This window comes from Acipenser ruthenus, chromosome 13, assembly GCF_902713425.1.
Source record: "Acipenser ruthenus chromosome 13, fAciRut3.2 maternal haplotype, whole genome shotgun sequence".
Taxonomy (NCBI): domain Eukaryota; kingdom Metazoa; phylum Chordata; class Actinopteri; order Acipenseriformes; family Acipenseridae; genus Acipenser; species Acipenser ruthenus.
This window is the reverse complement of record NC_081201.1, coordinates 9729232-9755239: the sequence shown is the minus strand read 5'-3', so window position 1 is coordinate 9755239 and position 26008 is coordinate 9729232. Positions and strand designations below refer to the sequence as shown.

Sequence of the window (26008 nt, the reverse complement as noted above, 5' to 3'; positions counted from 1 at the left end):
TACTTTTGTGTGGCTGTCTTTTGTCAATAACGTATCCTTATGACATTTATCACATTTAATTAGATTTTTTAATGCAGTATATTACATTTTTGAAAAAATTCTATAGTTTTAAGGGGGTCTGAAGCTGTTACATACCAGTGTCGCAACGGGGTGTGTCGCCATCATTATCTTTATTTTGTCGGTTCTAATTTTTTTTTTTTTCAGTTATTGAATGCTTTTGCTAGCTGCCCGAGGACAGGAGCCACCGTTCTGATAGAACGTTTCATTGTTCTTGTGGTCTTGCTAATCTGCACTGCTTTAATTGCTTGGCCCGCTAAACTACACGTATGCCCCATGTTTAATTGTGTAATTGAGCCAGGATTAGAATCACCTGGATCTAATTCAATTAAGTATGCCTGCCTGTAATTAGCAGGTCAAAATGTTTGGTCTGGGTCTGTATTAAGGCAAAGGCCTGAAGAAGAGACCTATGTGGTTGCAGACCTGAAAAAGGTATTTAATACTTATGTTTGGAATGTGTTGGTTATGATTACCGATAAACAGCATAGCTGTACAGTTAGAGATTAAAACTGAGAAGTTGAGTTAGCACTCCTGGAAGGAGTTAGGTTTTTATTTCGTTTATTTTGTTTTGAGTTTAAAATAAACATACAGGCACTGTCTTGTTAAAAACATACCTGTGTTTTCTGAGTGCTGTTCATTACGGAAGAAGACCGCGTGAAAAATTCTTGCAAGTGGCAAACGTATCCCAGTTTGTCACAGTGTGTGTGTGTGTGTGTGTGTATGGCAGGCAACAATAGGAACTGCTCAAAAATAGTTTACAAAAATGTAAGCTAGCTACCCTTTAAATAATTATGAATTGTTTTGTAGGACACCTCTGGCTTGGCACCTGTTTTGCTACAACATGTTATAGAAGGACGGGATTCCCCTGGGTCCTAAAGCATGGTCTATCCCCAATATTGCGGTCTAAAGAACAGAAAAAGCATTTGCAGCTGGGTGAGTAGGAAGCACTGGGAAGCACATGAGTTGGTCTTCAGACCTATTTGTGTGGTTATGTAAGCCTCTGTTACTAAACTAATTGGGACCAGGGGGTGTTCAGATAAACGAATTGTTCAGATAATTCCAACTGTGACATTTTTGTATAATTCTCTGTTGCTGCCTTCTAATTAGCTAATGTCCTTTTTCATATAAAAATAAGAAATACATGTGGGTTAATGTACTGACTGAAATGGAAGAAGTCGGCTGGTAAAGGCACGACCGTGGGGTGTGCAGGGTGAGTCATACAGTCAGGGGAGTGCAGGTTCCTGGCTGAAGTTGCAGAGTTTGGCTGGGGATTCCACAGGAAACACTGGCTCTGACTCTCCCGCATGTTAGGCAGGCAAAATACTCTACTGTTGGCCATAGCGATCTTGTAATTCCTTAACTCAGCAACTAAAAACATTATTTTAATATAACAATGGTTCTGTTGGTTATCTTGGTAATTTGCATATCTTCTTGTATATAGTTTGAGCTAATAATATTAGGTCGCATAATGAGCTAATAATGTTAGGTCCCATATACCACTGTATAGGCCTGTTGCAGATATATCCATTGAATTTTTACAAAAAAAATAACATAAATAACTGTAGCCTGATTTTCCGACGGGGATTTTTTTACATAGGAAATCTAGGCTGTAGTGCATTATCGCGAGAGGGTTATCTCTGTACCGCATGGCAGTTGACAGACACACAGCTGTTGCGCAATAGATTTATTGGTTTTTTGTTTTGTTTTTTTTTCATTTTAATTCCAAGTGTGTATTACTATTACCCGTTGAAGCACGATGGCGGAGGTAAGATGGATAATGAGAATGTTTTCATAAAAATGTTACATAAATACAGTGTTTGAAATGAGAGGTATATGGCGGGTGTCCTCATTTAGTTTGGTACTTGGAGTCGATAAAGTTTTTATTTAGAAAGATTTTTGTCAGGTAGCATTTAGCCGCATTTGCAAAGTTTGATTCCAAACACTGAAATCCATAATCTTATATGATGGCATCTGGAGTGGGTGTTTTTTCAGAAAAAAATGTTTGTATATGTACATGTGTATGTGTATCTATAAGTTGTTTGTGTTTTAAAATATTGAACTATTACAAAGTGTAATTGTTTTTGTCTATATGTTTTATATTATGTACACTAATTAAAATGACACCCTATTTGTTTCTTCGTAGTTACCTATTCTTGAGACTGGAAAGGCAGCAGAATTAAATCTGTGCACGATTTGCTGAAATTTATTCCACTGTCCTTTCTGCCCAAGGGATATCTTTAAACCCAGCCCAGATCACATGGTGATTTCAAGGTATTTTTAAAAGCAGATACAAATAAATTGTAGCTAATTCAGACACCTCTTTGTGAAATCAATGTTATTTATTCAATATTGAATTACTAATGCAGGTTTTACGTGTGTTAGATGTTTGTGTAGAAACGGCAGTATATCAATATTTAAGAAAAATTCCATTGTTAATGTTTAATAATGCATACTGACAGACTATTGAAGAGGTAGATTCACTTGTCAAAGTACATTGTATTTGTTTAAAAGTAAGCATTCTGGCAAATGCAGTTGTATATTTTCAAGTGATTGGTCCGATGTGATGTAAAATGATTATGCATTCTATTATTGCAAACAGTTAATTTGTGATGCTTAAAGTATATTTAATTGTTTTACTTTCTTCTGCAGACTTCCAAATATGTATATGCCACATGGGATGTAAGACATGAGGGCATTTCCATTGTCCGTATTGCATACAGACAGTTTCAGAGAGGTCACAACTTGTTTTTCATTTCTCTGCAGCAAAAAAAAAGTACAATAGAGACCCGGGCTGACACTCCAGAAAAAACCCCAGTAGCTGCAAGTGCTGCTGGTTCTGTCCAGGGTGAGATCAATAGGACCCCTGTCCACATTCCACGGTTCTAATGCAATGTGTTAAGAGAAATCCAAAGACAGCATTCTGAATCACAATTGAGAGACATCACACAGGAGTCTCGTTTATCAAGACAGTGCCTCGATTCTGTCCAGAGTGTACATGCTGTCTCAGAATCTTTCAGAGGTCCACCAGTACCCATTCATGTCAAAAAGAAAATCCAGGGTGACAAACATGAAGTTAGCTGTCAGTTACTGGATGACACCAGTGGGTGTTAGCTCAGGTAAATGTGTCAAGCTGCTGCAACTCAACACTGTTGTGAATTAAGGTGTCATGCACTTTACAGACACTTAAAAGAAATCCATTTGCAATACTCCAAACTACAGATTGAATCGGAATTATACCATTGAATTACTTTTGTTCTCTAACAGTATGTGAAGTCTTCATACAAAATAGCAAATGGTGTAATTATAAATAATTATGAGCCTGGGGAAATGTGTGAATATGTGATTATTTAATTTGCATATAAATTGATTTTGGTGGGCTAGTCAGTGTATATTGCACCTTGCACCCATATTTTGAGCTAGGAGCAACCGTCTAATTCTGTAATGGTTTTTCACATTACATTCAAAATGTAGGATTCTGCATATTTGAATTGCTTACATTCATTTCTTGGTAGTTTAAATATTTTTGGGGAGAAAAGCTTACAAACATGCACTAGGATGCATGTAGGTAAGTGTGCTAATATACTTTTTAAATTGAATGATTTTTCAGGATCGCTCCTCAGAGGAAAATGTGTTTCCTACTACCAGGTCACATTTGCTTGTGGTAATACAAATGCAATTTTAAATCCTTCACTACGTGGTGTATAACTATTGACAAACATAATTGCTTGCTTGTTTTTGCACAGCTTCCCCAGTCCTTATTAGAGGACATACTAATGGAGGATATGCCGAGCCAGGGAGACACTGTCTATCTCAAGCTCTCGCTGGTGTGCAGATCACTCAGATTGATTGTGGTGCTGAGCCAAGGAGACGCTGTCTATCTCAAGCTCTCGCTGGTGTGCAGATCACTCAGATTGATTGTGGTGCTGAGCCAAGGAGACGCTGTCTATCTCAAGCTCTCGCTGGTGTGCAGATCACTCAGATTGATTGTGGTGCTGAGCCAAGGAGACACTGTCTATCTCAAGCTCTCGCTGGTGTGCAGATCACTGTGATTGTAATCACAATCATTGTAATTCTGGATAAAGTGTCACTTTGCCTGGCTAGATAGTAGATTTACAGATTTAAAAAAAAAAAAAACTAAAAAAAAACTTTGCAATGGAATAAATATCACTGTGATTGCTGTTGAGATTTTGTAATGAGAATGTTTTCAAGCATGTATAGTAAAACTATTTTTAAACTAGGTGTCATGAATTGGAATAGATTTCATATGGACTTCAACAAAGAATATGAGATCACAGATGTCTGGAGAGTGGCACCTTATTTAAGGAGTACAGTGCTGGATTTGCTGGCAATGGACAAAAAGGCATCATGAAATGGTTTTATAGTGAAAGTGAGCACCCTGGGGTTTGTTCTCAGTTTTGTGCCATGCAAAGTTAGAAGGTTTTATGTTTAAAAATAATAATAATAATAAAAACATCTGTAAATAGTTATTTCTCATTTCTTTTTTCATTATTTTTTTTTATAATCTTTTTTTTTCAATTTCTTCTCTTAGTGTTTGCACCTTAAGTATGTAGCTTCTGTTTGTTGCTGTCTTATGATTTTGTAAATGAGTTATTGCTGTGTTCTTGCTGCGTAGATAAGGGTTGTGAAGGTTTACAATAAAAGCTCAATTTAGGAAAGACATTTCATGAAAGCATATTTCTTTGGGGGGTAAAAAAAAATTAGAAATGACAAAAAAATTCCTTTTGCACCTATACACACTGATGAGGCTAATGAAAAGCATGCTATTAACCCCAAATTAGTGCCATTATCTAAGTAGTCTTTGGTCAAACTGTAGAGTAAGCCACTTTGCCTAAGCTACTTTCAGTACAATCATACTTGTATGTTTTTCTACAGATTTACAGTGCTGGACAAACATCTGCACACCCTTGACAGATAATATATAATAATTGTGGTCAGTCTAACATACAGAATATCAATGAAGAGACTAATACATTTGATATCAACACAATGTTTATTAAACTTAAAAAAACACATTAGAGTTTTTTGATTAAATATAATGGGGTTAAAAACTGTTTACACAGTCATGTAAATTACATAAACAATTGACCAATAATATGTCAGTAGCAAAGGATTTCGGAAGTCGATAATCTAACCTGGTCATGGCAAATATGGAGCAGTTTCAATTTTCTCATGTTTTCTGGTACAGTAGTATAAATGTGTCCCATTTTAACAGTATTTGAGAATTTGATACCTGCTTAACTCTTAAAAGGTCACATAGCTGTTATGCATAAGGAAAGATTTTTTCAATTGTATTTATTGTTTGTGATCTATATTGTACATATAGATCACAAACGAACATATTTTTGTTTTGTTTTTTGTAAAAGTTATTGTGTATGTGTACCCTAACCTATTTCCAAATAGTACATGTAATATTTTTTTGAGAAAAAAAAGATCTTTAAATAAGAAATCTAAAATAAACATTGCTTTTAGAATGCCAACACAGCATATTTAGCTTTTAAATAATACATTTTAAACAAATTGAAAAAAAGAGCTTATCGGCAATCAACTTCTGCGCACAAATAAAGAGCAATCGTTTATATCATGGCTTACAGCGGTTCAGATTCTGACAAGGCGATCTCGGTTAGATTCAGATCCAGTGTTGTCTTGAAAATGTGTATTTCGTGGTAAATGTTTGAAATGCATCAAAGACATTACATCTGCAACTTTTGCATACCTGGTGTGCAGGGCCCAGTAATCAACTGCAATTTCAAATCAATTAAAGATTTGATTTCATTTATGTTTGTGATTATACTAGTACCATTAATTTGACAGAAGAACAGATTGGTTAATTATCTAGTGGCTTTGCTATCACATCGGGTTCTGAAAATTCCACAAGTTTCGCTGCTGAATTATGCCTGAAAGCTTTTTTTGTTCTACCTGTGAAAGTGAATTATTGTTGTGTGTGTGTGTGTGTGTGTGCTAGCCCATAATTTCCTGTTGAAGTGCAACAACTGACTGTAAAATATAGCTCAACAGCCATGGAAAACTCTCCAGCATTAAGCTTCAAATGCCTTCAAAAGTTGAATTAGTTTAACGGAAAAAATTGTTTGAGCCAGCTCGATATTTTGATTGATTGGTGAAGTATTCAAGTGAGGACTTTTTGACCCTCTGTGCTATGAAAACAGCATGTTTCCAATCCACTGCAATCTCTACTCACATACAACCAGGTATCCTAATCGGAAAGAATTACTCATAACCAGGGAGGCAAAAGATATGTGGAACTATTATTTGACAACAATATGAATTAAAAACAAAACCACATATGAATTATCCTTTTAAATTTTGTTTTTATTTAAACAAAATCCAATTATATTTCAAATAAATGCACTCAAAAAAAATGTAATACACCGACTTGTATGTTTGCAAATAAGGTATCTCATTTTGCTTTCTTTTTTTGTTTAATTATACTGTAGATCCAACTGTTCTGAGTAGTTTTGAGTTCTCTTACTCAAATATTTGAATATATTGCTACTTATTCCCAGAATTTCTAGTTTCTCTTGGCATTCCTAATGCCGGTATTTGACTTGAATAATATCTCCATGGTTACCAGTAGCATCCCTTGATCTCTCAGTGCCTTTATAAAAGCATTGTAAAGCATATTAAAACATATGGCAAACTGTGGTAAATGCATAGTAACAATAGGAAAACTGCAAAACTACAGTGCAAATTTACTGTGGTAAAAGGTGAAATTGTTCTATTTTTTTGAAAGTTGGGCCTCAGCAAATGTTACTGCAGGTTTATTCTAGTAACATGTAGACACATCAGTTTAATTGATGTTATTGTAACACCAGGCTTCCATGTTTTGGATTTTTAAAGCTATGTTAATTGGACCGGGGTACTGTTAAAACCTCAAATGTAGGTTTAGTTTACTGAAATTAAAAAGCTGACTAAATAGTATCAAATACATTAGTTTAATCCAAGCTATTGCTTCAGTGTTTTTTGCTAAACTTGATAGTTTTGTGTGTTTTGACTGTATTTTCCACTAAAGGCAACTCATTTTCCTTATTTTCCTTTTGAATCCCTAACAAGTCTTAAATGGGATGGGAACAAGAACATTTACAAATGAGAGGAGGTCATCTGGCCCATCTATGCTCAGTTATGCACTAGCCAAAACTTTTGTCTAGTTGACTGAGTTTCTTAAAAGTTTTACCGTACAGGTAAGGGCACTATTGGTCAACGTCTTCTGTCTACACATGTTAAAAACTTCAAAGACTACTCAGAGATCAGTGCTGGTCATCAAAACAGCTTCAGGTTAGGATTCCGTTGTTGTCAAGGGGACCCCCGGATTAAGAAGGTTAAAAGGATTTTCAGTGGCCCTAACCATACCCTTACAATTTATGCTTGAGGGTGCTTTTCTATAAATAATTTTTTCATATACGATAAATCCTACAGTGTATATACAAAGTCACTTGGGGACTAAACAGATCATTTTTTTATCCAAGTACCTTTTTTTGACTATAATGAAAGTTCTAATTTGAGGGGAATGACTTGGGATCGAGGGGGATTTGGATTTAGGATTTTATTTATTTTTGTGCTCTTCCAAGATGTTAGCGTTCGTATTGGTGGTGCCTCTCCATAAATCAATTTGAAATCTGGATGTCATTTTAATCTGTTAATTTGAACTGCAGTTCTGAGGGGAGATCGGTGAAGACTCAGTGTCTTATTGCCTTCCAGCTGTCACATGACAACTGTAAATAATAAGGCTGTAAACTTCTGGCAGTCACATGACAACTGTAAATAATAGGGCTGTAAACTTCTGTAGTTTTTACAGATGTAAACGTTTACCACTACTACTACTAAACTACTAATATATTTTGGACCTATTTAATGGCTGGTAAAGGAAGACACTTGATACAGAGAACACATTACAACATGACACTGAATTCTCATTAAAACAAACTGGGATTAGACTAATAAATGGGATACAACAATACAGGCTTATGAACAGCAAACTGTGGATTCAAGTCGTCAATGTTTCTGATTTGTTCAATACCCTGATGTTGAGGACACCTTGTTTTGTGGTTTAAAAATGCTTGTGATCAGAATGGGACCTGCAGGTTTCAAGTGCAGTTTACAGCTATATTTTCAATAAAACGCACAATACTTTGTACAAATGTATAATACCTGTCACTGTTCTGTAAATGAAATTTGATTTCAGTGTTACTGTAACTTGAATAAAAACTGATAGTATGTATTTGTCTTTAGATTCCTGATCAAATGAATTACTGATAAATTAGTAAATTACTCCCCTGTTTGGTGGAGTTGAACAGATAGATTGAACAGATAAACATGAACAGATACATTGTTATTGGCCCTCAGCCAAGCAGAGACCCCCCACACCGTCCTTTCCCTCTGTCCCGGCAGTGCGCTTCACTGAACAGTTCTGTGAGCGTCCTTTCACAGGCTAGGGTAAAGGCTACTAGCGCCGCCCTGCAGGTCCAGTGAGCCTAACAACATAACATTAACAGAACATAAACAACCAATCACAGAACACTCACACAAACAGTTCTGGCTGAGCGCTCTCAGCTGTCAGTTTCGTGGACAAAAACACAACACAGACACTCACCGTTAAAATAGCTTGTCTTTAACCCAGGATTTGCATATCACAGGAGAGTAGCAATGAGCAAACTCTGTATCCCTTATATGGAAGTGGGTAAACGCTATATTGCCCAAATGAAAAATGGGTAAACGGCATTTACCTGCGTATACCCTCGACTACACCACTGGATAAAACTATTTTTTTGGCTGGTCCCTTGAAATTCATATTGATGGGAATTGACTGTATCTAGTTCCGGGTTAGGTGGCCTACAATCCTGCTAGCCAGTTACTCCTTTCCCGGCCCCAAAATGCACAATTAACACTTGGCCGATTACTTAACACGTTTTATGCCATTACCGTAATGCATTTCCATTTTACATACAGTGATCTGGATTGGCAGACCCCTGGATATTATTATTATTATTATTATTATTATTATTATTATTTATTTTTTATAATTAGCCAGGGTGAGATTTAGCCAGGCTAACCATCCATCTTTCAACAAGGATCCGACCTGCAATCAGGCATTGAATATACTAACCTACACCATGCAGGGGCATTGGAGATAGAAAATATCACCCCATGCTGAGCCACCAACACCACTGTAGGGTGTAAAATCCACTGTGTCCCTTAGGGGGTGCTATGTTTCACCATTCTTCATAATAATTCTATTTAAGGAGCAAATACATTTAGCTCTAGAACAATCAGACTGATCTCAGGTGAAAATAGAATAAGCTATGACGATAAGTTGAGGGAACTAAATGTATTTAGCTGACAATATATTATTATTATTTATTTATTAGCAGATGCCCTTATCCAGGGTGACTTACAATTGTTACAAGATATCACATTATTTTTACATACAATTACATTTTTTTTTTTTTTTTTTTACACATTATTTTTACATACAATTACCCATTTATACAGTTGGGTTTTTACTGGCACAATCTAGGTGAAGTACCTTGCTCAAAAGTACAACAGCAGCAAGAGTCCAGAGCCCTAACCACTACTCCACACTTCTGCCCCTAATAAAGAAGAACTAGTATAGACTTGATTAAATCAAAGTTCACTATAACCAATACGTAGTTGCACAGAAACCAGGACCAGAGGACACACAGTCGGAAATGAAGTGGAGACAGACCAAGGACAGAGGGTAGGAGACACTTCTTTACACAGACAAGTGAAGATATACAATAGGTAAGCTAGCCATGTTCTTAATGCTGAATCTTTGGGATTCTTTAAGACCCAACATGACACACTTTTGGGATCAATCAGCTCCTAGGAACTGGACGAGCACCGACGGGCTGAATGGCCTCCTCATGATGGGTGGAATGGCCTCCTCTTGATGGGCTGAAAGGCCTCCTCTTGATGGGTGGAATGGCCTCCTCTTGATGGGCTGAAAGGCCTCCTCTTGATGGGTGGAATGGCCTCCTCTTGATGGGTGGAATGTCCTCCTCATGATGGGTGGAATGGCCTCCTCTTGATGGGCTGAAAGGCCTCCTCTTGATGGGTGGAATGGCCTCCTCTTGATGGGTGGAATGGCCTCCTCATGATGGGTGGAATGGCCTCCTCTTGATGGGTGGAATGGCCTCCTCTTTATGGGTGGAATGAGCTCCTCTTGATGGGCTGAATGGCCTCCTCATGATGGGTGGAATGGCCTCCTCTTGATGGGTGGAATGGCCTCCTCATGATGGGCTGAAAGGCCTCCTCTTGATGGGTGGAATGAGCTCCTCTCGATGGGTGTAATGGCCTCCTCATGATGAGTGGAATGGCCTCCTCTTGATGGGCTGAAAGGCCTCCTCTTGATGGGTGGAATGGCCTCCTCTTGATGGGCTGAAAGGCCTCCTCTTGATGGGTGGAATGGCCTCCTCTTGATGGGCTGAAAGGCCTCCTCTTGATGGGTGGAATGGCCTCCTCTTGATTGGCTGAATGGCCTCCTCATGATGGGTGGAATGGCCTCCTCTTGATGGGTGGAATGGCCTCCTCTTGATGGGCTGAAAGGCCTCCTCTTGATGGGTGGAATGGCCTCCTCTTGATGGGCTGAAAGGCCTCCTCGTGATGGGTGGAATGGCCTCCTCTTGATGGGTGGAATGGCCTCCTCTTGATGGGCTGAAAGGCCTCCTCTTGATGGGCTGAATGGCCTTCTCTTGATGGGCTGAATGGTCTCCTCTTGTTCATACATGTTCCTTGTCCTCTTACAGTATGTTCTTATAAGCCAACATGTAGCCACTATACAGTATTTTGGATTTCGATAGTCTGTTTAGCCAGGTTATAAAATGTCTTACCTCTTGTTATCAAGAGCAATATTATCACTGCCCGCCCCCTTCTTCTATGGAAGATTTTTTGGTTCTTTGTATTTAATACATACATTTGAAATCTGCAGATATTTCAAAGACAACTATAGAAGTAAAAGTCTAGCTGAATGCATGCCATGTGATCTACCACACAATACATGATTAGATATCACGAGGACTATATATATATATATTTATAGTCACTTTAAATATACACACTCATTGAAATAATATTGAAATACGTGGAATTTAACATATTTAGCGCACAGCGAGTCTGTGGTCTCTATACATGACTTAAATATTTATGTTTACAAAATATTTACAAAGTTTACAATTCCATTTGTTCTGCTTTTTGTCCGCCCAAAAATGGACTGACCACAAAAAAACGGAGAAGAAAAAGCACTCGCTTGCACAGTTTAAAGAGAAAGTTATTGGCAAAACTGATACCAAAACGTTCTGTATGTTCTAAATCCTGAGGCAATTTCTTTAATAGGGGTAATAGTCTACCACGCGGCATCTAAGTCTAAACAAAACCAGTAAAGAATTCCGAATATCGAACTCGTTTCAGAAAGAGAATGACACAAAAAGAGAAATTTTCAAATGCTATAGAATTCCAAAAATGCTTGGAGAGTACCTTGGAGCTGAACGAAACGGTCTCCGATGTGTGACAGGCGCTGTCTGTAATGTGATCCCTGCTCTTGATGTGAATGAGGTAATATTGCATTGGGATAAACTAAGGGGTGTGAATAGCGATTAAGCAATTAAAACGCACACAGGAACGTGGTGTGTTCAGTGGCAAGTGATGACTTCAGTTTTTTGGTATTTCAGGGTTTTTTTTTTTTTTTTTTTTAATGAAACATTTAACTATCGAATAGCCTACCCTAAACGGGTGTTATTATACGTAAACTATTGAATAGCCTACCCATAGATAAACGGGTATTGTGAACATTTTGTGATACTTCTGCATCAGGTTACTGTGACTGTGCTTCAAGATACTTCATGCTACTTCACTATATTTTAATAACTCTGCATACAAACTACAGTATATCTCTGTCAGTACACAATAAACCATACATACTAGTGTTGTGTAAAACAATGCTATAAAATATATTGTATTTGTTATCATATTAACGGGGGCCTATTTGTTAATTCGTTTTCTTTGAGCGTTTGTTTATTTATTTGTGATGGAAATATATTTTAAAAATTCAAACATTTTAAAACGTCTCGTGCATTCAAATGTATAATTTAAACGTGATATGACACTTGTTTTTAATACGTGATATTATCTTCATTTTCTATTATGAATTACCCAAATTTATAAGGCATTACCGTACCAGTAACAGGTAACTAATGATAGAGTTTTTTTTTTTTGTTTTTTTTTTAAAGAAAGCGTGTTTTATGTATTTATTATGCAATCATGTAATAAACGTATATTGTAAAATACTCTTTGAGGGACATTACTGGAACATCTACTATAGCCTATGTATTTATACATCGGCAAAGCAGTAGGCCTTTGATGTAGCCATAGACTAATGAATCTAAATGTAAGTAACGTGTAACGGTATGTTCATCACATCCGTAACGACCGTTATCTATAATAGATTTGTGTTTGTAACAGTGTGTGAGCGCAGCGCTCCAGAAATAGCTAGATGTCTTTAGGACCTAGTGGAGTTGCTGAGTGTGAACATCTCTGAAAGGGGGTGGGGTCGGGGGGTGCTGTCAATCACAGTGAAAGTGACAGGAGTGGGCAGTACCCGCTGACACTTAGTACCATCAGAGGGGGGATATTTAACTTGGGATTTAGTTCTGATCGCAACAGAGACGCATACACACACTCAGTGTGCACAAACATAGCAAAGGAGAGCGGATCTCAAAGCTCTTTACACAGAAGCTACTGTACCAGCAATCAAAAGGATAAAAGCTCCCCCGGGGATTGGCACAAACACTGACCGACCTAGAGGCTCCTCCACTCGGATTGCAGTCTGGACATGCACCGATGGCATTGCTCCTAACTTTTGGATATTGAACCCAAGCAAGAATAAAAGGTCATCTATCTCACAGAAGGGGGTATCGTTTTCTACTAGGAATAAAATGACAATATTTTATTCCGAAAACAAGAATGGCAAGCATTTCAGCTTGTAATTCCATGGATATTGAGCATCGTATTTGCTTTTGCGGTTTTTGAAGAAATACCTGTTTATACTATTATTATTTGAAAACGTCACATATTTGACTATTGCTGGAATTAACTCGTTTTGGAGAAAAAATAAAGCATCTACCCAGAGAAAGTTGTTTTCCACCGCATTATTTTGGGACAAAAAAAGTCTATACTAACAATTTCGTGGGAACATTTGTAAAACCAGGGGTCACTTATGAAAATAAGCCTGGGGCTGGTTAAAAACCGTATTGGATTTTCTTTGCTTTTTATTACATAATATCTGAAAAACAAAAAACAAAACAAAAAAACACCTTACTTCTCGATTCTGGGATTTTGTTTGTTGGTTTCTGTGACCCAAACTTCTTTCCCCTCTGAAATCTTTACTTAGAGAGAGTGCTGTAACCCAGCTTGCTGTTTCGAAACCGTGTGATACTGTAAAGCGCGAAACGTTTTTTTAAAGAGTTTTTTGTGCTTTTGATTTGGATGTAGGTTCGTTTTTTTTATTTTTTTTTACTGGGCAACACGGATCTATAGAAGAACATTTCATTCCAGGCTGCAATCCCACGCCAGCCCCTGTCACCCAGTCTAGACAATTTGTCGTGACTTTGAGTCCAAGTGTAACCATGGCGACCATCAGAAGCCCTATTTGAATTTTGGAGAAAAAGAGTAAAAAGCAAGCGAGAGGAGAGAGAGAGAGAGAGAGAGAGAGAGAGAGAGAGAGAGAGGGGTTTTTTTTATTCAGCGGTGGTAGGAGCCTAATTGGTTTGCAGACCCCACTATATCAGGAGCCTGGGACAGTGGAAAAAGTTGGACGCGCACAGCGAGTCTTGTGGTCCCTAAAAAGAAAGACTTCAAGTCCATGTCATTCAAACCCGCAGCGATCTATTAACAGTATCGTCTTGCCTCGGCTTTGACTATACCTATTTATGAAATCTCCCGGCTCCACATTTCAGAGTGTATAGAATCTGCAGAAAATAAATCAATACATCCTCGCGCAAAAAAAATAAATAAACAGTTTTTTTTTGTTTGTTTGTTTAGTTATTTTAACATGGGTTTTTCACAAGCGCTTCTCATCTGCGCTTTGGTCTCCTTCCATTCAGGCGCCTGTCAGCCCTATCTCCGGCTCCGACCTTCCCCTAGTGATAAGCTGCCGGTCATCGATATTATCGAGCACCCCGACCCGGAGTACGACCCCCGGGAGCAGGACCTCAATGACAGGACTCTGAGGAAAAAACTGGGGAGTAACTTTGACCCCAACTTTATGTCCATCAGCACTCCTGTCCAGGTCAACCTGTCCATACAAGACATACACCCAAAGCTCAGGATTGCGGGACCGATGCCTAACGACATTAAGAAGCTGGACCTTTCTGAAACCCCGTACGGGACGCGGGTGAAAATTGGCAAGAAAGCGCGAAGGAAATTCCTGCAGTGGCTGTGGACGTACACTCACTGCCCCGTGGTCTACACCTGGAAGGACCTAGGGCTCCGGTTTTGGCCTCGCTACATCAAGGAAGGGAATTGCTTAAATGAACGCTCTTGTTCTTTCCCAGAGGGGATGTTTTGTAAACCAGTCAAGTCAGTTACCAAGACTTTCCTCCGGTGGTACTGTCAAGGATTCTTAAGACAAAAATACTGTACGTGGATACCTGTTCAATATCCAATCATTTCAGAATGCAAGTGTTCATGTTGATTTCTTATTTTCTTTCGGGGGGGGGGGGGGGGGGGGGGCTGGAAAATTCTATTGCACTGTATTTGTTTGGTTTTTTTCAGAACAGAGATCAACTATAGTGTTGCTGAGAAGGGCACTATAGCGAAATCTATTTTTATATATAGCATTCTAATAAAAGTATCAACCTTGTACATACTTTTTTTTTTTTTAAAAGATGCAGCTAAAGTTTTTTTTGTAAAGGAACAGGACCATATGACCTAACCCAAGATTCTTTTTTGGAAGAACGTAGCACTTCAAATCGAAGCTTGTTTTATTTTAAAGAACAGAGGAGAGTGACCTCCGGAGCTTGTATACTGACAGTATTGATGGACACAACCCTTTTTTTTGCAGATGCTGCCTAGATTGTTTTGTATTATATTAATAACAATTAAAAGAAAGTTGAGGATAAAAAAAGTATAAAAGGGGTGGACTCAGCTTTTGGATACAGTGTAGTATTTTAGAGAAGTAAAAAAAAAAAATCTGTGTACAATTTATTTATTATTTTAACGATTGTAAGTATAGATAACAAAGAAAAACTAGATTATACCAGTAATTATTGGAGATGTCTACTTGAATATTTCTAAAAATAAATAAATAAATACATAAGTAAATAAATAATGAAACATATCAGGTGTAAATATAAAGGTTACACGCTTTTAGCAATAAAAATCTATCTCTGAACAATCGGACTTTTTGTCTGTGAAGCAAGTCGTTTTTTTTGTTAATTTTGTCTTTTTTACAGGTGTCCAAAGTAGTAGACGCTAAGGTAAGTCCATAATATTGAGAATTAAAAGGGACGTATCCATGGAAACGAACTGCTTACAAATATGGAATGCACTGTCCAACGTTTTGCCTGGGTTTTATTGAATACACATATTTACAAGCACCGCCTGTCATACAGATCGGTGCTGGAATCAATTTGCAATGCAATGAAGTGATGGGACGCAATTGCCCGCCCAGAGGTGAACGTTTTAAGTAACTTCACTAGCAAGTCGTGACAGGGTGTCAGAGGTGTAACATAGTAATCTGTAACTGTAAATTGGTAAACAGGAGAAACGCTGAGCGCCAGTCTTCTCTAGTGGAAATGACCCGCCGTGAGTGACAGTACTTGGTAAAATATTGCGAGCACCCTGTATTCCAACTAAATCTAGTATGCGTGCATAACATTATTGTGCATTGATTTGATTGTGGATAACCATTTAAAGAATGCTATTTATACCAGTTGTGCAACTGCTAAATATGAAACACTATTTCGTTATTTTGGTCTGCAATGTATTATAAACCACTCCATCAAAAAATGCTATTAAATTTTCAAAATAATTGGCTTGTCCAGAATGGAAACAGCGTGTATGCTTATTGCATCAATTCCAGCACCAGTTTTTGATCTTAAATTCTTTATTTTCTATTAAAACAGAAAGCAGGGGTAAATTACGCCTATTTAATCTAACTGTTTTTTTTTTTTACAAGTCTGTGATCGTTATTAGCTTAGTCACTTGCTGTGTGGTGTTTTTATGATAGAAACACAGGAGTTATTTCAGAGAGAGAGAGAGAGGGAGAGAGGGAGAAGGGGGGGGGGGGGGGGGGGGCAGTTTGCCAGAGGTGGGGGTGAGTCCTGGGCGCTTTCCCTGTTGTCTGTCTTGTTTGGAAGGCTCAGGGTTCTTGGAACCTCCGCGCGACTCCAGGCGCCGCTCAGCCGCCGCCCCCTCTCGACTGAACAGAAAGGGGCACTTGAAAAAGTGTAACCCTTTCACTTCTGCCCAGCGTATAACTTTTCCACCGCCGCCAGTCAACACATTAGGGTATTATAATCAAGTCTGCACAAAAAGGTCAATTAAAAACAACTTTTGCATTTATATTAGTAATGTTTTTGAGGTTGGGTTAATATAATTCAAAATGCGATTTAACACTTACAGGAAGACACGTTTGTAACGTTTGTTAATTTCTTTTTATTTTTTTAACTCTAGTGGCACTATGGTGTTATTTGTGTAGAGTCTGTATAAAAACAGCAACATTATTCCTAAAAAAAGTTAACCCTCTCACTGCCCCATACTACCATAGTCTGATTGAGTTATACACATGCTTTCCATATCGCAATCCTTCTGCAGGCTGTGTTAGTACACCTGGCATTGTGTTGAGCAGTTTTTAAGCCTTGCTTTGCAACTAAATAAATTATTTAACCCCTTCAGTGTCAGCTCTCTATTTAGGAAACTTGTCAGCGGGACAGTTGGTTTATAACTAAATATAATTATTTTGGTAGTGCTTTATAATACGGACCAGTATAAACACTTTATTAGCCCTTTATAAACGATGAATAAAGAGTATATAAACTATGAACAGACAGGTTATAAACATTTATAAAGCACCTTAATAGGTCCACTAATAAACCCTTATCAACCATTTATTAATGATTAATATATGCTACATAAATATGAAAGAGCAAGCTATAACTATCTATAAAGCCATTTATAAATGAGGTTATTAAGGACAAATCAGTGTAGGAAGCTGAGATTATTCAAGCACATTATAAATGTCATTATTAATGCTTTATCAGGTCTATTGATAAACACTTTATTAACCCTAACCCTTGCTAATGCTCGCTATACATACCTTTGCTATTGCTCGCTATACATACATACATACATAGGCCTACATGCATACATCTGTTTATACATATCATTGACCACAGTTGTAGTCTAAAACTAAATGCAAAAAAATATATATAAAGCATGGTTCTTTACAAAGAAAGTCCTAGTGATTGTGGGTTAAGCGAGCGAATGTTTGCCAGTCCTTAAACCACTGAAAGTTTGTCTTTTATTTATCCTGACTCGAATCCGAAGCTGTGACTGTGTCCCCTCTCTTTGCCAGGTGTAATTTGTAAAGTACTTTTCCAGTTGTGAGATAACTAAAGCAGTGACTAGGAGCACAGATTGAGTGTCTCCTGCAGGATCCGTACACAAACGAGCATGCGATAATAATGTGACTTACTCCTTTAAATGTTTTCTTCTCAGGAGCGACTGATCAAAGCAAAACTAGGGAGATGTGGAAACATATTTTGAAAAGGGTAGTCCCTGAATCAGTGGGGAGGATGGGAGACAGTGAAACTGACAACAGGTGTTTAAAGTTAAATAAACATTTTGTTTTACATTTTAGCTCAACCTGGTTCAAAATCAGCATATAGCATTTTTATGTCCCTTTAAATCAGAGAGTACTTGCAATTCCTAGTCTTCATGACTGAGGTTTGGTGCTCTTCTTCATCAGCCTGGATTCCCCTGCTCTGTCCTGGCTTATCTTACCCTGTCTTACATACACCAAATCTTCAGCTTTCAATCTCCTGAAACAGTATCTATAAATAAGGGCTTTTTGGGTCATCAATCGTCAGAGGTCAGAGTGAGTGAGACAAACCTTCTACACCTGTGCAAGCTTCCCTGCTGATAACAAGATGCATTGGGTTACTTAATTAACCATAAATGAAACAACCAATTTTCAAAAGATCCAATACTACATAAATATAATACAATTACAGCATGTTTCCAATGTAAAAAAAAAAAAGAAAAACTCCCACCAGAATGAATGTATCTCGTTAACATCAGCAATTACTGAACCAGCAACCCATAACACATTGTCAGCAGAGATGCTGCACAGGTGGAGAAGGTGAGACTAATAATCAAATTAGCCTCTCTAACCTCATTCTCACAGCGTTGGCACCTAAAACCCTTGTGGGATACTGAACTGAGATGAATTGAAATGGTCTTCAGCAGCTCGGCTTGTGACAATCAACCCTGTGCTTTTTAAGTTTTAATGATGTGTTGAAAAACAGAAGACAAGAACTGACACGTGGGTAAGAGGATAGTGTATTTTTTGCAATTCTTTCCATTCTACCGACTAATCGATATTACTAATGTACTGTTTATGATTTGTAAACATGTCACCAGGTGTGGCCAAAGTTGGCCTTTCCAGTCCTGGTCTTTGTTCCAGCCGTTCTAAATTGCGTAATTGGACCAATTAAACCTCCATCTAGACCCTGAAGTAGTTAAACATTTTATCTGTTAAATCTGGAGTGGCAAGGTCCTACAGGACTGTGCTTGGAGATTGGCAACACAAGAAAAAGGGGACCAGTGATTATGTTACTGATGAGAATGTGCCAATCTGTGCGCTATTAAGGCAGATATAAAAAGCTAATGACAGAGGGGTAGAGGGGGAGGCTGAAGGACAAATACGAGAGCCTTGACTATAGTGTTCATGCTATTCCTGAAGTCTGTGCCGAGAAGTGGTTTGATGTTTAAATGCGATATGACTGGGCATATGGATTCAATCACGCAGTCTTATTCCCATGACAAGATTGTCACATGACTCTCGGTGCTGTAAAAGTGAGATTCCTTCAATGTGCAGGCCAGGGCTGTGTCTGATGCTTGGCAGGCCAAGGGGAGAATTGTATTGCTTCACAGTAAATAGTCTGTAAACATGTGGATGCGATTTTCAGAACCCTGCACCATTTTGGAAATGTTTACATTTTTCTGTGCGTGCGTTCGGTGAACCCTGCCATTTCCAACATATTTCCACTAGCCTATACATCAGAATTGTGCAAATAATGTCTGAGACTCTATTAGCAACTGAATCAAATTAGACGAACCGCATGAGCCTCTATAGAATTCTAATAAATAGTAGTTATTATTTGGCTAAATACGCCATTGACTAACCACAAAATGAAACATATATCATTCATTGCCCTTAGATGGTCGTACATCAGCTACAGTACATTATATTGTATTGTATTGTACAGGGGAACATGAGAAGATTTATGAATGACAGGAGGCCCATCGATGCTCGTCTGATTCCTAGTAGCTTATTGATCCCAAGTTGAATCTTAAAGGATCCCAGCGATTCAACATCAACAACATGGCTTGGTAACGCATTCCATACTCTGTGTGAAAAGGTGTCTCTTATGTTCTGTCCTGTCTCGACTCCACTCAGTCCTGGTTTCTGAGTTTAAAGCACAGATTTTGTCCACTCCTTTTAAAAAGACAGAGGTCTTTGGGAGAGGTGAGGGGGAGGGGGGAAGGGTTAGGGTGGGATAGTGGTAGTGGTGGTGGGTTTCCAAACAGATCCCTAACACAATGGAGTAGGAAATTCCTGGAATAACCTTGGAACACCTTAAAGGAAGCGTTTGGATTCATTAGTGTCAACAGCCAGACACAAAACCCCCAGGAACTGCAAGGGAGAGGGGCTTCTTTGTCTTGCTTGCTTTGTCAGAGTTAATCAAGGCGCCTCGTCAACACTCCTGAGGTATTAACCCTAATTAGGAGATGACAAGCGAGATAAGGGGAAGGTAGGGTAGGAGGAGGAGTTGACACCCCTGGTTTGAGTTACCTTAAGGGGTCTATAACACACTTGTTTGGTCCTTGGAGAGATTAGCTACTGAGTTCTAAAGCATTGATGGCACAAAGCTGTCTGACCACTTTGTTTAGAAGAAACTTGCACTGTTCTAAAAGCGCCTGGGAATACCTCACTCTCCTTGCTAATCAGGACACTATAAAGTTATATTGACACATCATTAGTGATCTCTATTGATGTCCTAAACGATGTTCCTAAAAGCTTCCTTGCAACCAACAACCTGTGATCTTTTTAGGCAAAGTTTCTCTTCTCGGTTTTCTTTTGGGGGACCCCCTTTTAAAAATAAAAATAATAATAAAAATAAATAAATAAATTGAAGATCACAATCAAGAAATACACGTGTAAAAGGATCACCGTAACAGTGACAGAACATTTTTCTTTACATTTTAATATAGATGTTATTTTACAAGAGGGTTTTCTTAGGGACCCCCTGGGCAGCCTTGGAGGACGCTCAGGGTTTCCGGACCCCAGTTTGAAAAGCTTTTTCTTAAGAGAACTACAGCAGTGTGCAAATATATTAGAACACCTCAAGATTTGTCATTTATATCCTTTATATACCTGCCTGCATGAAAACCTCAGGGTGTGAGAATTTCAATTTCCTGTTGGTAATCAGTGATATAGAAACAATAGGAACTTGTGTGAAAATGTTAGATCACTTTGTGCTTTAATTAGGCATCTTAAACAACTTCTAAAAGGTCTCATGCATTTTACCATTTGTGGCTATATGTTCCTTTTCTCTTACTATTTTAAATGAATTGTGTGGCCTATTAAAGTCATCAATTAAATTAAACGGTCACAATTGCCTATTTTGTCAATTTTCCAAGATTTTCAGTTCTAGTGGTTTGATTTCATATGCACAACACATCACAACTACATAATCAATGGGGTGTTTTAATCCATTTGCGCATGACTGTATATTTCGTTCCTTACCTGTTAAAAAGCCTGCTATGTGTGTTGTATGATATATGGCTGTTTGTGCTTTATTTACCAGACTAATTAACTAACGATAGCAGAGACTGCTTTTGAAAATGTGAGAGTGTCCAGTTATTAGTTCGGTTAAATGGAAAATCTCTATACAAAATCCCAGTTTTTCTAGAAGTAAAGCTACAGTGATCATTTCTTTTTTAAAGCCACCCACTTCAGAAATTCAGCTTTTAGACATGGTTGAAAAATGATATTTTTGCAGGAATAGTTAGTAAGCCTGGTAACAACAGGGAATAAGAGAACACACACAATAAGATATTAAACAGGTAAGAATATCTATTCACAGCATCTGGGTGTGGTATTTGTTCTTGAGTTTACCCTCCAAAATGTTTTTTTTTAATGATGACATTAATTATACACAGGATCATTCTGTGCAGCGATCATAATGTTCTAATAAGGGGTTTCTTAGAAGGATGTCTACCATTTTGTTCACCTCAGTACAGAAATACATTGTAGAAAGCTTTGGCAAGTCTAAAAGGTATGTGGGTAAAAAGTATATAAAACCAGGAGTTCCACCATCAATGCAAGTTGGAGAGATCAAGCGATCCTCACTGGGGCTGACAGAGTCCCAGTTGAAATGTGCTTGATCTGTATCTGCTGCTGATGGAAATAAATGAGTCAGATTTTCATTTCCTTTCAAGTGGGTCCCAGTGGTAGATGAACATGTGGCCTTACACACAATGCTGTGTTCAGAACAAGGTATGGAAGGTGATGCAGACAGTGGGCTAGTTTACCTCTGTAGACCTAGGTTCTAATCTGGCTGCTCAGTTCAAAATTGAAATGAGTTTGGGGGGTCTCAATCTGGCCCCTGGTAGACAGTATAATCCGCATCACATGGGGGGGGGGGGGGGGGGGGGGGGGTTGGAGGTCAGGTTTGAGTTGCGCTCTTATGCTGGTACTGTAAAGTACTAACTATAGCCTTTGTCCCTCACCTATAAAAAGCACTATATTTACACACACACACACACACACACACACACGTTATTGTCGCTTTTAGTACTGTGATGTTTTGAAGCATGTTTGCTGACAGGTTGGTGATGAGAAAGTTTTGAAAATGTCTTAATCCTTGTTTGTTGACTCTTGTTTTTTTTTGTTTTGTTGTGGATTTCTTTGTTTGGTTGTGAATGGTGCTGTCGACAGCAGAGGCCTCTTCAAACAACACTAGGTTCCACGGGAGCTCTACTTGTTAAATGTTTGAATAAATAAACACTAACAATGAAGCAGCAAAGAGAGCCACTGTCTGGAGACTTGACAGAAATGAGGGACTGACAGCTCTGGAAACCCCTGTCTGTCTGTCGGTCTGTCTGTCTGAATTCAGAGCCTGGGAAAGGTAATGGGCTGACAGGCCAATCATCAACATTGTAACTACTGCAGTACATTGGGGGGGGGGTTACAGCACTGAAATTTGAAGTGCTCAATTAAGTGTACAAAAAAACAAAACAAAAGCACCAACAAAACCAAAACACACAAGGGTCTTTCAGGGGAAAAGGAGGACATTATTTTTGGTCTGCCAAGGAATTTCTTAAACAATCACCATTGACAAAGAGAAGTGGTCGAAACGTGTAGCTTGCCTGTCATTGGACAATCAGGACCTATTATTTAAGAGAGAGAAAAATCAGGGACCTTTTGAGTTTTCCATGGGATTTCTGACACCAACAAAGCCAGGGATTGTGTTCTGTAGTGAGGGGAGTTCAGCTCTCTTAAAGGGCAGCTTGGTACGGATATGAAATATCACAGTTAACTGTACAATTTACTTCATTTCACTTTGTATCATTTTCAATCATTACAATCTATGACACTTTAAAACGCAGAAGAGCTCTCAAACATGTCTTCTCAGCATTGTTGCAGGGTTACACTAAAAATACGTTCCTGCTGCCACAAACCCCATTCCCGATGAGCACTGTGCTGTTCCGGTGACTGCCCTCCCCTCCCTCTGCAGGCAGGTTCATTGAGGTATCAGTCTGGCGAACGGTTAGTGAAGCATTCTTGGGGCAGGTTGATTGAGCACAACACAAAGCCAAGGAATATGGTACTATTTCTTCATATGTTTAAGTAAACGTAATAATACAATAAATACACATCTGATATAAATATCTTCACTTTTTTGAACCAGCAGAGTTGTATGTAACTTACACTTTTCTGTAGAGTTTCCCGTCTGGCTTTACAGCTTTGCAGTCTCCCAGGGAGAAGCAAGACCACGACAGTATACTCTATTCTTTTTGGCAGTGCAAGCACGTTCAGTTCAATTGGTCTAATAAAAAATTCTGTCTGTGCCTTTTTGAAATTTGTGGTTAAAAACATTTACCAAAACAATACATTTTTGTTGCATTTTTGCCGTAAAGTAAACCATACTATTTCAATTGACCTCTCCCATTTATTCAGTTCAAATCTTATTTATTTATTTACATTTATATAGCGGCTTTCATCGCAAGGACCTCAAGGTGCTTTACAACTTTTTACAAAACTTAAAAGGCAAAGATAATTGCTATAAAATTATGGTAAAAAAGCCATTTTATAAAAATGGGTTTTCAATGCTGTTTTAAAAATAGAAAGATTCCCTGCTTTTTTTGACTGAAGATGGTAGAGCATTCCACAACATTGGGTCTTTACACATCCTTTTGCTGTTTCTCGATGTATTCGCTTGACAACGTCACACACTCATGACTGTAGCGTCGATTTTCACGTGCATGTAAACCCAGCCAATGAGACTCAAATGATCAATTTGGATCAAAAGCATTGCAGTATATGACGAAACAACAATAGGACACCAGTTAAAATCAGTGCAGGCTAAAATGCACAGTTCCTATCAATGGGAACGATTAAAGAAAATAACACTTAGTCACCTGGGAGAGCAGCCAACACCAATTTACTAACCAACTTCCAAAAAGCCCACATGATAAACATTTCAATAGATGTCTGTTCTTTCTTATGGATGACTTTCTAGCAGTTGTCCTTGTAGCCATCTCATACCCATCAAATCCAATGGGGATACTTAATCTCTAAATAAGAGACATATTTTGGAATTCAAGGAGCTGGATGTAGTTGGACTGGCCTGGCGTATACTTTTACAGCAATAATGTAAGTTATGGGTTAAGTGTGACACCCACTGGCAGTTTTAGGAACTGCAGCCTAAAAACTTGTTTCAATATTAGATCCCTTAAAGAAGGGTACTCTCAGATATACACTGTTGGCCACTTTATTGACACAGGTATATAATATTGTATTGCGCCGTCATTTGTCCTTGACACAACGTTGCATAGACTCCACAAGCACAAGGTGCTGGACGGTGTCTCAAGGGATCTATTCAGTCATTAATATTTCAGACTTGACAAGCTTCACTGTGCCTCTGTCTGTCACTAACTGTTTATCGCCACTGCTGTTTAACTGTCCCTTTGTTTTGTCATTGCTGATCCACTCTGGTCATTCTTCAAGCAGCTGAATCAAAATGATGTCCTTGTTTCTGTGGCACCTGCTCCACGTGCATCCACCAGCACTCCTCTTTCAAAAACAGCTAGATCATACCCCTTTCTGGTGGACTGCTGGGGTGAGTATGACACCCAGTGGTCATGTGAGAAACTGCAGCATCCTATCCTGACCTGAACACCCCCTGACTCCCATCCAGTCCAGGGCCTCTCTGTCAAGCAGAGACTCAGTTATGTTGCACAATCAGAAATACCTTTTTTGATATTGACAATCAAATCACTGATGTCAAAATCTGATATCAAGAATTCTATTTCAGAAATCAGAACTATAATTCTTGGTATCAAAAATTCAATTCTTGATATCAAACATACAGTTGTCGATGTCAAGAATAGTTAGTATTTTTGACTTGTAGTCTTTGTGTCACCTTCAACAACTGTGCAAACTTCCCTATAATGAATGGGGGGGGGGGGACACCTTATGACTAATGCCTTTTGTTAGCAGCAGCAATTAACTCAACTAACCAATCATGTTGCAATTGTCAATAGAGAAAGCAACTGGATAGCCATGGCCGGAGTCATTGACATACTGTATAGCACTACTTTTATCTGTGTTGTTCTCCCTGTTTGGTGATAGAGGGCGCCAAACCGCAATGTTAATGAAACGCGGACCAGGTATATAAATAATTACAATACCAGGGAAGAGTGCTTCATGAATACAGGCCACATCATAACTTCTCCTATAAGTCAAACCTTGGCATGAGCTTTAACTCTTTTAAGCCAGTCATGATGTCTATGTGTATATTGGCCAGAAATCTTTCACATGGTTCGCACAACTGAACCACACCGACATCCACATCAACTCCGACTAGAACTAGAACTGAACACTCTATACTAAATGCAAGGCACACCCATTTAGTGGAGTGGTTAACTACAGGCTTAGATACCGTAATACTCTTAGTATGAACTCCTACTAGACACCTGAGTTCATTACAATTTGACCATCCTCCTGCGTGGAATGAGTACTCCATGAAGTATCCTCTGTGTACTGTACAAACTGGTGCTGCTGCCTTTCCCTTGATACTAGCTACTCACAGGGAATGAATGGGATCTGCAGCTGGGATGGTCCTCGTAAATAAAGTGATGCCACCAAACAATAAAATAAAACAAGGCAACATATTAAATTATTTCTACAGGAGCCACTCTCCACAGCGTAGCAAACTGCGGTAAAGTGTGGAGAAGGGTATTGCTGCAGAACACAGACTCGCACTGCGTAGCTCCAAAGATCTTCTATATAGACAAGATAGTTAACTCTGCCTTGCCTTCCTCTGTCTTTACAAAGGTACCACCAAATGTTCCTGTCAGGACACTGCACTCTGATTGGTTAATAAAACAATTA

At 38.5% G+C, this 26008-nt stretch overlaps 1 protein-coding gene and 1 long non-coding RNA gene across 3 annotated transcripts; both read left to right on the top strand.

Moving 5' to 3' along the window:
- The first annotated feature begins 430 nt into the window (after positions 1-430).
- Positions 431-4757, top strand: LOC131740146 (uncharacterized). Of its 2 annotated transcripts, none has more exons than XR_009330776.1 (4): positions 431-489; positions 865-990; positions 2201-2328; positions 2821-4757. It is a non-coding gene; the product is annotated as an uncharacterized LOC131740146 (long non-coding RNA). The 2 variants fall into 2 exon arrangements; XR_009330777.1 differs by having other exon boundaries at positions 2707-4757.
- An 8009-nt stretch (positions 4758-12766) lies between these two features.
- On the top strand, positions 12767-14825 carry LOC117418114 (noggin-2-like). The gene has a single exon (XM_034030721.3). It carries the CDS (start codon positions 14156-14158, stop codon positions 14795-14797), a length of 642 nt encoding a protein of 213 aa, XP_033886612.1. The 5' UTR covers positions 12767-14155; the 3' UTR covers positions 14798-14825.
- The last annotated feature ends 11183 nt before the right edge of the window (positions 14826-26008 follow it).

Coding starts and splice junctions, on each gene's coding strand:
- LOC117418114 (XM_034030721.3), top strand. CDS start 14,156: ATGGGTTTTTCACAAGCGCTTCTCATCTGCGCTTTGGTCTCCTTCCAT.